The 12,040-nt window shown below is 38.8% G+C and overlaps 1 protein-coding gene across 1 annotated transcript in view; it reads left to right on the top strand.

Annotated features, from left to right (window-relative positions):
• Positions 1-11,722, top strand: part of LOC108719945 (raftlin) — a 198,711-nt gene extending 186,989 nt beyond the window's left edge. The window contains exon 10 of the mRNA XM_018269260.2: positions 8,616-11,722. Coding sequence (XP_018124749.1) covers positions 8,616-9,089 — 474 coding nt within the window. The 3' untranslated portion in view covers positions 9,090-11,722. The remainder of the gene's footprint in view (positions 1-8,615) is intronic.
• Positions 11,723-12,040: the final 318 nt, after the last annotated feature.

Genomic DNA, 12,040 nt, shown 5'->3' with positions numbered 1-12,040 from the left:
ATTTGATATTTTTAATTTTTAAGTCTGAAAGAAGCAGTCTCCTTGACTCTGGACAATTGGACAATTGAACACTATGAAATAATGAACTCACAGTGAAAGTAACTGAAATCCAGAATTTTGTGTAACACTGTAATTTCCACACTGTCACTTTAAGAGGGGGAGGTGGTTCTGGTCTCAGGAAGGTGTTTATTCCCACAATGCTTTGTATGTTGTTTACACTTGATAAAGGGCTCCGCCCGAAACATGTAGTGTGCCTGCACTGCTGAATAAAACACATTGCAGTTGAAAATTACTGCCTGGAGCTGTATTGATTCTATATTTTTCCTTGAATTATGCACATGGGGTGTAACACAGACACCTACTGAATCTTAAAGCAATAAAGTGAAGAAATTGGAGGTTAAATCATACCTACTCTATTGAGTGTTCTATCCCTGTTCCATGTCTGCTCTATGGGATCCAGTCCGCATGAGGTCCTGACACAATAGAAGTTGATCCTTTCAATTTCCCTTCAGTATTGTTTTTATATGCTGTGTCTGCTACATCTTTGAATGTACTTGGAGAATGTACTTTGACTTCCTCATGTGTGAGTATTATAACCCTGTGGCATTTGATACCTGACTAAAGCCTGTTCTACTGTTTTGCAAAGAACCTGGGGTCTAACTTCTATTCTTTTATACTTTTGGCAGTAATGAGTTGTAGTTCAACAACATCAGCATGTGATTGTTCCATATAGTAAAAGCCCATCCTAGTGAGAGAGGGTCCTGTGTAGCCCATGCTCTACCACACTAGTTGGTATTTGGCTATTTCAGCCAAAAAGGGGTTACACATCCTCCATTTATTATAACTTAAATCCCTGGTGACTGTGAGAAAAGATAATAATATGACAAAAAAGTCAAAGCTGGCATTCCATCATAATGATATCACAGTGCAAATATGTAGGCCTTAACTGCAGCTAATATCCTTTTAAACAGTTTTGTAGTTCCAAATGTTTGAGTTTTACAAATGACCAGTGCATTAAAGGGACACTAACCCCAACTGTGCTGCTCACTTGCAATACTAAATTGTTGCTGGAATATTAATCCCAGCATTCTTTAACATATTATTGAGGTTAAGGTATGCTGGGAGCTGGTGTCCAGCAAGATTAGAGATGTATACTTAAAGCAATATTTCTCAGTAACACTTTTCCCCAGCTCTCTTGGTCCTGCAGCTTCAAAATGCAAAATCCTCCAATAAGCATGCTTCCTGATCTGTGTAAATCTGGATCCATCTTCTTTGTTGCAGCAACATCCAAGTTGGATGATTTAAGCACACGTTTTCTAGCACTGAAGAAATATTTTCGAGAACAAGGGGACACAGCAGGGCCATTTTATGGAGAATTTACACTTCCATGCAGCCTTTTCAATGCAACCTAACATTTTCATTTGTTTGGGGTACTGTAACAGGCCATCTTGACCCATAGTATGGTATGTTTATTCAGAAATGAAGAGTTGCTACCAACTATTAGCAGGATTTACCTGGAGTGCCCTACAGGTAGTCCATGTGTAGCCAAGCTACAAATAGGATGGTGTACTACACCCGTTGCTTTTATTGCTCCTCCAGGTTGCACAAATCCACTAGGTCTTCCAGTTCCATAAAATCCAAAGGCATTAATGGGAGGAATGTTGGTGTCTGGGCCTCCCTAAATATGGCTCAACTAAATATGGTTGCTTTGCTTGCGGGGGGGGGGAGGAATAAAGTTCCAGTAATGGGTTAGACCCATGCTGGCAGGTGGTTCTTTGTCTACTGACTCCCAAAAAACGACCTAGTCACCCACATGTAATAAAGTTATACTGTAAATACAGGGCAACTAGGAATAAACAAACCCACAACAGGTACATACTGAAAAATAAATAGACAGAAAAATAAATAGACAGAGCACCCCATGTGTATGACTTCACACCCACTACTTGCCCCTTGCAAAGCCCCTACATCACTATTCGAGCATCCTCCTGACTGGGAACAGTTAACGGGGAGTGAAACATAAAAATATCCATTGCTTGATTCTCTATAGAACAGAAAGCAAAAGGTCTGCTGGGAGACGTATCCAATCTATTGTGAGCTAAAATGGAACTTGTTTTATTTTTTCTTTTCTTAATACAAAAGTTAACTGCGTAACCTAAGGGCATTTTAATGTCAGCAGAGCAATTTTCTCTTTAGAAGTGTCAGTACCGTTTAAATTGTAGCAGAACAGCCACATGAGATGGCAAGGAACATATGCAGATTTCTCTGCTAATTGTGGTTTTTATTAACCCAGCCAGTGCTGAAGTATGTTCTTTTAAGCAAATGCCCTCTTCGTTCACATTTATAGTTGAATGGCTCTGTTCCCTGTTATGCAGCTCCTTGGTGTTAACCTCTCCTCACACACTACACTCCTGCTAGGCTCTGAGAAAGGCTAGTGGATTTTTCAAGCCTTCAAATGCAGTAGCAAGCAGTAAGAAGATCGAGTAAATTTACCATAGCAGTATTGTTGCACTAAAATGTTGCTGAGCTACAATTCCCATTCTCCAGCCTACAGTATAAGCAAGGGCAAAAATATGATGAATTAATAATGCAGCAAAACTTAAAGGAGAACCAACCCCCCTACCAAAAGCCCCCCTAAACTTTCTGGCATTGCCCTATCTCCCCTCTCCCTCCCCAAAATGTGCATTGGTAAAAAAGAAAGCCCTTTAAAAAAATCTGACCCTGAAATGAAGACAATCGCAGCGGAGCTCCCAGTCACCATCTTCCATCGCTTCATATTGTCTTCAGGTCTCAATGCCAATTTGCGCATGTGCAGTTGAAGCCGATTCCTGACTTGGCCCAGCTGGGCATGCTCCCGCAGGCTTCGTGTCAGAGAAGAGGCCTGAAGACAATACAAAGCAATGGAAGATAGTGGCCGGGAGCTCCACTGCACTTCTCTACATTTAAGCACAGGACTCCACGGACGATTCAGCCGTGATACGATGCACTGCGCAAAAACGCCGGAATGCGATGGAAATAAGGTAAGTAATGCTAGTGTAGGATCAACAATGCGACACGACTGTCGCGCAGCGTCCGCATCCGACAGTCGTGTTGCGTCGCATCAACATTGCGACACAATCCGACAATAGAATTGCTTACCTTATTTCCGTCGCATCCGACGTAACGCCTGCGTTTTTGCGCATCGCGTCGGATCGTGGCCGAATCGTCCGTGGAGTCCTGCGCTAAGGATCAGAATTTATTTATTACTATTGCACATCACGTGGAGGGAGAGGGGAAAGAGGGCAATGCCAGGAAGTTTAGGGGGCTTTTGGTAGGGGGGTTAGTTCTCCTTTAAGAGCCAGAATCCTGCCCTCCCTTTTTTTCATTTAATTTGATCAGTACTAAAGGCATTAAACTCTACTGGACTTTTCAGGGCTTAGAACCCCATTTATTTGAAAGCCGTGAGAAACAATTTTTCAGGGGGGCTCGTAACTGGCCTTCCTCAGCTGTGAAAAAACAAAACACTACACACATTTTAAATCTTTCAGTAACCACGACAACCGAAGATGCTAAGAGAAAAAAATTATAATTTTGACTTCAAAACTCAGTAGGGTAACAAAATTAAAAAGGACCTTGAAAAGTGAAGTGCAGTGTGAAAATGTCAATGTTTAGATGAATATCCCCATGGGTTTTCCCAGATTTCTACTTTAATTGTGCGCTGCATAGGGGATTGTGCTCACCACAATGGTGCATCATTTTCACGACCATGTCGCTTCTGGCATTACAATGGCGTTAGTGTGCTATTATTTTTCGACACATCTGCTCCACCTTTGGGCGCAACCTGGCATATTATACCTCCCAAAATTTCAAATATAAAAAGCAGGTAATCTGTGTAGTGCCAAAACCACACCCACTTTGTAGCTCACCCCATCCAATTTATGAAAACACCCCCCTTTTGTCATTTTTGATCACTTTGTAGTCATACCCCTTGATTGCCATGCCCATTTATGAAAACACATTCCATTTTTAAATCATATTTGATGACACTTACAGGCTTTCCTGCAGAAGCACGTATAAGTTCGTGAGTGCCGTCACAGTCTAGCCTTTCAATTTGCCAGAACTGTGGGACATTTTACAGGCAATCTGGGGCTGTGGGCAGGCAACTAAAATCGGGAAGCTTGGGAGGCATGTCATGGGTACCCTGGAATTATCGCAATATTTAGTGGGAATGATTCAGCAGAAGAGGTAGGATGGAGGTAATGGTGCTAAAGTCAACTGTAAGGAAATATAAGGAGTGTTTGTCGACTCATGCAACATTTGCTTTCACTTTACTTTAACCATACTTGCAGCTGTGTTTGTGATCAATTTTTCTGGTGTGTAGATTTTCATGTATTTCCATCCTTGTTGGATGGATCAGCAACAGAAATATAAGTTGGAAAGGGGGATGTCCTAAAGAAAAGCTGCCTATCATCGCCACCCCCCTTGTAGGATGAGGTGAAACTTGTGTGGAGTGGGTACCACTAAGCAGTTGCATAATTACAAACTCAAGATGCACAATAAACATTGAAATACCTTTTGACATATAGAGTAGTATTACACTATAAGTCATGTATTGGGGTTAATTGGACACACCTAGAAGTAATCTTTGTGTACTAATTTTTAGGCCTTCATTTGCTCCAGGCTGGATCGGGAAGTAGCTTAAGGGTCTTATGTAGGGGTACACTTAGGCTACCCTACTTCAGGAATCGAGGGATTTGGGTCATGGAGAGTTTCTTCTATGATATGGGAGGTGAGTTTCAGGTTGAGAGTGGTAAAGGCATGGGTTTCTGGTTGAGAGCGAAAGGCATGTCTAAGCTGCAAATATTTAAAAATTGGAATATGACCTGATTGGCATTTTTGCTGGTGTATGGGATACATGGGAAGGTTGAGTTGTCTAGCAGATCCCCCAAGCATTTGATGGTCTGATTAAGCCAAAAAGATAAAGTCTAAAAATATTATTTTTAAATTACTTTACCAGTATTAACCGCAGTGGCTGTTGCGCAACATGTCCTTTAGGAGGTTAGGCCACAATTCCCACAATTCATTGGGTTAGTGTTTAGCTGCCAGGACACAGTATGAGTTACTGTACTAAATTTAACAGCATATGATTACAAAAAAGCATATTTAAATGAATCTGAGTGAAACAGCCTCTTTCTAGTTTTTAAAATCACCATTAAATTATTGAAAGGAAATCTGCAATTACATAATACATTAGTGATATATGTAGCACCTGTTATTACTTCTCATCCATTTATTAAGAACTATCTCTCGGAGGAGAACACAGGCACAGAAATAGAAGGGGGAGAGAAACAAAACCTGCCTCTCAGAACCAAACTTTTACATTAGCAGATGGTGGGTAATTACTCATTTTGTATTCAAGATTCAAAAAATATCAGGAGAGGAAGCATACATCTGATTTTCTCACATTAACTGTAATTTTCATATGAACTCATTATAGAAAAAGACCCTCTTTAAAGCATAAAAGGATTTGCACACACCTCACACATCAGTGTAAAGGGGCAGTACACCCCCTTTGTTCAACACGAGGGCAATGAATAGTTCTTGTGCTGAACATACTTGTTTTTTATTGTTTTAATCACAAAAATATATGGTTTATTGTAATTGCTTGAGCTAAACAGGGCAAAAGAGGAAACTGAAGCTATCTGCGGTTTGTGTGCAAGAGAAACTGCTGCAAAATTCATCTGGAGGGGGGGGGGGTTCCGGTTGCACTGCCTGCACCTGCTCCCCACATCATATAGTTACGTTACCGAGAAAGTAGATAATTGGATAACCAGTGCAAAGATAACCCACTGCTTACCAATTTCTGGAACTGTTTTTATTTTCTTTCTGAAAAAATTCCATTCCATACGCTCTGGGGTATATATGGCCAGTCAAAAAAGGGCCATCGTTTCTGGGATACAGACCCCAGTTCCAAGGGCACAAAAATCAAAAAGATCCCATAAACTCGCTATTATCATAAAAAGCTAATTTTTATTCAAAAAATCATTAAAAGAATAAACATATAGACGCCACGGTATTCCGCCTTCATACCCTCTGGTTCTTAATCATAGGCGTTGATGGTACCAAATTGACCAACCGAAATTAAACCCAAGCAAGTCCCTCCTATTCAATTTGTAAATTTAAATTGTATGGGAGGGGCTTCCTTGGTTTAAATTCTGTTGGTCAATTTGGTACCATCAACTCCTATGATTAAGTACCAGAGGGTATGAAACGCGTAAGGCGGAATACCATGGGTTCTGTATATTCTTTTAATGGTTTTTTGAATAAAAATTAGCTTTTTATGATAATACTGAGTTTATGGGATCTTTTTGATTTTTGTATATTTATTTTCTGGCAAAAAATATATATTCTTGACCCCCCGGGGGAGCAAGTGGAAGAGGACCCTGCATAGTGCTTATTCATGAAGCACTTTTGCCCCAGATGAAAAATCCAGTATTTGGTGCACCAATCTTTGTAGTAAGGACAGGACCCCAATGTGGGCTACACCTTGTGACACTTCATGCCTTGTGTGTCTGTATGACATGCAAAGCAAAGTACAGCAATGGTAGAGGACATGAAGGATGATGCCTACGTGACTCCACCCTACTGCCCTTCTTGAATGAATTGCTGTCTAATGCAGACAGCACTGGTATAACTATAGAGCAAACAAACTGTAGCAGACAGCACCATCAAGGATTTAAATTAAAAAGCCTTTATTTGCTACTTTTTGGCTTTATGATCTGGACAGTTACAACGTTTCAAGCCAAACAGTGGCCCTTTATCCAGCTTGATAAAGGGCCACTAAATATTAATATTGCAAACATATTGCAAACATTAGTGGGAATCACTATTTTCGATTTGGCCGCACCCCCGAATCCTTCACAAAAGATTTGGCTGAATACCAAACCGAATCCTAATTTGCAAATGCAAATTAGGGGTGGGAAGGGGAAAACAATTTTTATTTCCTCGTTTTGTGAAAAAAAGTTATGCAATTTCCCTCCCCGCCCCTAATTTGCCTATGCAAACCGGATTAGGTTCAGCCAGGCAGAAGGATTCCGCCGAATCAGATTCCTGATGAAAAAGGCTGAATCCTGGCCAAATCACGAACAGAATCCTGGATTTGATGCATTCCTAGTATGGACAATAGTAGCCTTCTTAGTAAAGTTAGGAAAGCTAGGCAAAGCCATTATTTTCTAACATTATTAATGGTTACTATGATATATAAGAATAAGAATCATCTATATCAGTAATTTGGCTGTTTTTTAACAAAGTGTCATTTTTGCTTGTTGGAAATAAACTTTAATTCAGGTATAGGATCAGATATCCAGAATGCTCGGGACCTGAGGGTTTCTGGATAAAGAATCTTAATGTAATTTTGATCTCCATATCTTAAGTCTGCTTAAAAAAGTAAAAATTAAAAAGATGTTAGTCACTCTGTCAGCTCTAGTTGATATGTTTTTTTTGATTGATATGTTTTATTTATTATTTTTTTATTTAGGTATTCCTCATTATATACTGGTATGGGACCTGTTATCCATTATGCTTGGGACCTGGGGTTTTCCGGATAATTTGGAAAAATACTTAAATATTAAATAAACCCAATAGGCTGGTTTTGCTTTCAATATGGATTAATTATATCTTAGTTTGGATCAAATCCAAGATACTGTTTTATTGTTACAGAGATAAAGAAAATAATTTTTATAAATTTGGATTATTTGGATAAAATGGAGTCTATGGGAGATGACCTTTCTGTAATTTGGAACTTTCCGTATAATGGGTTTTTGGATAATGTATCCTATACCTGTACTTGTAATACAGGTACGGGAACTGTTATCCAGAATGCTTGGGACCTGGGGTTTTCCGGATAACGGATCTTTCCATAATTTGGATCGTAAACCCAATAGGCTGGTTTTGCTTCCAATAAGGATTAATTATTTCTTAGTTGGGATCATGTACAAGCTACTGTTTTATTATTACAGAAAAAAGGGAAATAATTTTTATTTATTTATATATGAATTATTTGGATAAAATGGAGTTTATGGGAGACAGGCATTCCGTAATTCGGAGCTTTCTGTTTTTTTAAACCCAATAATTGTTACTACAATAAAAATACTTAGAATATACTATCGGTGTAATGTAATAAAAGTCGCAAAGAGCAAAACAATTCGCACCAATAAGAATAAAAATCACAATGTAATATTGTTCCTTAAACTGTTATCACATTGCGAAATTTTAATTGCGCATTTCGCATTTTAATTGCGCACTCTTAAGAAGTGCTTGAAGGTGTCGTAATCTTTTGGAGCAAACATAACGACTTTTCCTTTAAGAAGTGTTATTACATTGACTGCACTTTGGCGCAAACTATAAAATTCACAAACAGTCTTCCACTGTTGGAAGTGGTCGCTAACCAGTTTCCGGGTTCGCAAAAGCTATATTAAATTTGCGCAAAGCAAAATTGGTTCGCGCAAAGGCATAACTTTTCGCACTGCGAATAGTTTTTCCGTTACCGACTTTTATTACATTCCCCCTTACATATACTATTTTGCAGTTTTTTGTTTTCCTTTTGAAATAAAGATACACATTGTGTTTTCTTTCAGTTTCAGTGGAGGTTCCCCAAAGATGACAAGCATAGCAGGCAATCTAAGAAAGGAAAGGGAAATTCCAAGGAACATCAGCACAAGGAAGACAAGAACGACTTCGACAGAAACAGAAGAAATGAGGAATTGCTTAAAAGTGAGGATCCAGGAGAAGCCAATGTTCATGTAAACCACTTGTTGGATGGTGAAATGCAAAGCAAGATTAATGATCTCAGCGAGGAAATAATAACCTCAAACAGTCCTGAAAGCAACGAGGAGACATATGAAAATAATCAAACTCATGATGCCTTTTTGCATGCAGAAGAATTAATGGAGGACAGTAGGGACGTGGATTTAGCAAATACTGAGAAACAACAAAGAGAAATGTGCACTGGTGAGTCTGCTGATAAACAAAAGGAAGTGCCTGTTGCTCAGGGTGACACAGAACTGGGCCTTGAGACAGACAGTCTGGAGCAAGAAGGGAAATGCACCTAGCAAATAACATTTCCGGAAGACTTGCTGAGCACTTTTACACTGCCATTTAGAATATTTGGTTACTTGATGGAATTTATAATCTGATATTGTATTCAACATGCACAGACAGGCACATGTACACCCCGTATTATTTCCATGCGGCAGCTAAGAGGGCAACAAGGCAGAGGTGTCTCTGGTACCAATTACCTATATTATATAAAGGTGCCCCCATTCACAGATCCATCCCATGTAATAGATAGAAATGATTACATTGTCTGCACTAGTTAAAACCCAAACTGTTCTGTATACAGCCTTGGATAGAGTTGCACTTCATATGATTTTGATCATTTTCTGTTCTGTACAAAGAAATATTCAGTGTTGAAAAGATTTAGCTGTTAGATATGGGAAAGGCTTTAGGCACAAAATGCGTCTGGTTTGTGTAGGAGGATTAGCAGTTAGGCTTGTCTTGCTGGATTAATGTGCCATTTTCCACTGGGCAGGAAAAGTACACTTTATTATTCAGCTGATTTACAGCTCCCATAGAACATTATAGGTTCCAAAGCCCATTCATTTGAAGTCTCTCAGTAATACTTTTAAATTGCTGAGCAGGGGCGGTCAGTCTATGGACGTCCAGCTGCTGATAAACAACAACTGCCAGAATCCCTCAACAGTTGAACATATGATTGGGAGATGTTGGACTTAATATGATTTCATCAGTAGCTAAAAGGCGATCTTAGTGTTAATAAAATTTTGACCTATACTTCTAAACTCATCAATATGCCTCTGAACATTACCAGCTGGAATTGTGGGACCTTTTAGCCCATGTAATCCATTTTACCAATCTAAACCGCACTCCTGATCTGCCACAAACCAAGGCTCTCTGGTAAGCTTGACCATCTTTGTACCCAATAAATGACCCAACTAATTAGGGAAAATTGGGAGATATGCAGCAATGATCTGCATTTTATTCAGCCAAATATTCATTTGCATAAAAGTAATAACGCTGATTTTATGCTTTACTCATGCCTAGATATGCACACCATATCTTGGTAATGAGAACTTGGAGGCTCATTTATCAACACTGGGCAAATTTGCCAATGGGCAATTACCTATAAACCAATCAGTGATTAGCTTTTTGAAGCCAGCTGCAAGTAGGACAATGAATACGGACGGAAATATGCCTTGATATCCTAGAACAAAAGCCACACCAGTCAGAGCACACATGGATGGTAATTCCCATCATCCTCAGCCACAGGTGGTTTTTGGGTGAAGCACAATTGTGCACCTTGTTAGCATGGCATTAGGATGGGTGTCGTTATTAATTCCATTTCAGTAAACCATTGTAGTGAATCCAAAGTAGCCATCGAAAATGGCAGACGCGGTCAGTATTTTGTCATTTGTTTGCATTTGTATGTTTATGATAAATGACTATTATAAATGGCTTTCAGAAAGTTGTGATAAGGCAGTTATTTTGTAAAAAAAATATTTTAAAAATGTTTCTAACAAAAAAAACAATGTGACTTTTTCTACGCAGCTAGTTATGTTTTGTTTTTTAAAGGCTATGCTCCTAATTTACCCACCAATAGCCACTTTTCTTCTTATGGGTATAATCTTTCCCCCTTTTGCCCATGTGACCCTGGCTCTGTTGGAGGCTATGGATTGGATTGGATAGGGATACTATCATCAATGTCTTCTTATAATCACGTTTTGTTTTTACCCAGGCCTAACTATAGCTACACAATTTTTATGCTATAAGTACAGCTCAACTATTTGTTTTTATACACACACAGGATATTAATTCTGCTAAAGGAGCAGCTCACCTTTCAGTTAACTTTTAGTTACAGACTGGGAAATTCTTAATTGGCCTTCACTTTTTATAGTGTGAATTGTTTGCCTTCCTTTTCTGCTTCTTTTCAGCTTAGGTTGTATAGCTATTGTTACTCTTCATTACATATCTTTCTATTCCAGCCTCTTCTCTTCATATTCTGGTCTCTTTTTCAAATCACTGCCTGGTTGCTAGGTTAAATTGGACCTCGGCAACTATTTAAGTGCTGACGTTCCAAACTGGGGAGCTGCTAGGCATAATTAAGAACAGTTTCAGATCACTGTCTACTGTACATCATACCAAAAGTTAATTTAAAGCTAAGCTATACTTTAAAAACCTTTCCATTTGGATATGTTGTTTACAAAATACAAGGCTTAATAGCTAGCAGGACATATATAATTACATTTAAATGGAAAACATTGGCTTTATTTTAAATTAAATTGCTTGCTTCAAACACAACTATTCAATATCATATTATTACCATGCACAAATATAATGGTATAGGTTTGATAGTTGTGTTTCTTAATCCAAATAAACATTTAAAGGGAAACAACTTTGTGTACCGTTTATTGATGAACAAATACTGTAAAACTGTATTTAGATTGCTTAATGTATATGTAATCTAGCAATCACAGGAAAATGCAAAGTTTTGTACAAAATGTTGCTAAGTATTCAGTAACAAAGACATATAAGAGGAATGGCAGTATACCCAAAATTCTGCAGCACTTACCCAACTGATCAAAATGATTTGCTGATTATTTCATAAACACAGTGTGGGACATTCACTAAGATTCGTAGTTGCTCCAGGCGTAACTTCGCCGCACTTCGCTAAGGCGTAGTTTCGCTCAGGGGTAGTGTAAGGTTGCAAAGTTGCGCTAGCGTTGATTCGCTAAGCGAAGCGAAGTTACGCTAGCGATGGTTAATTTGCAGACGGCACCAAATTCAAATTTCAATGGAGGAATACGTAGCAGCACTACAAATGCCTGGGAAACCTTCAAAACATCAAATAAAATTTTTATTTTGCCCTACACATGTGCCCACTGTATAGTTAAGTTGCCATGAGTTAGGAAATGTAGAGAGGAAGGAGGGGAACCCCAAAAATTTTTTCGATCTTTTTCAGCCTATCACCCATAATATAGAAAAAACG

The sequence above is a fragment of the Xenopus laevis genome, chromosome 6S (genome assembly GCF_017654675.1).
Source record: "Xenopus laevis strain J_2021 chromosome 6S, Xenopus_laevis_v10.1, whole genome shotgun sequence".
Classification (NCBI taxonomy): Eukaryota; Metazoa; Chordata; class Amphibia; order Anura; family Pipidae; genus Xenopus; species Xenopus laevis.
The sequence above is the reverse complement of the archived record's forward strand: the minus strand, read 5'-3'. Positions and strand labels throughout refer to the sequence as shown.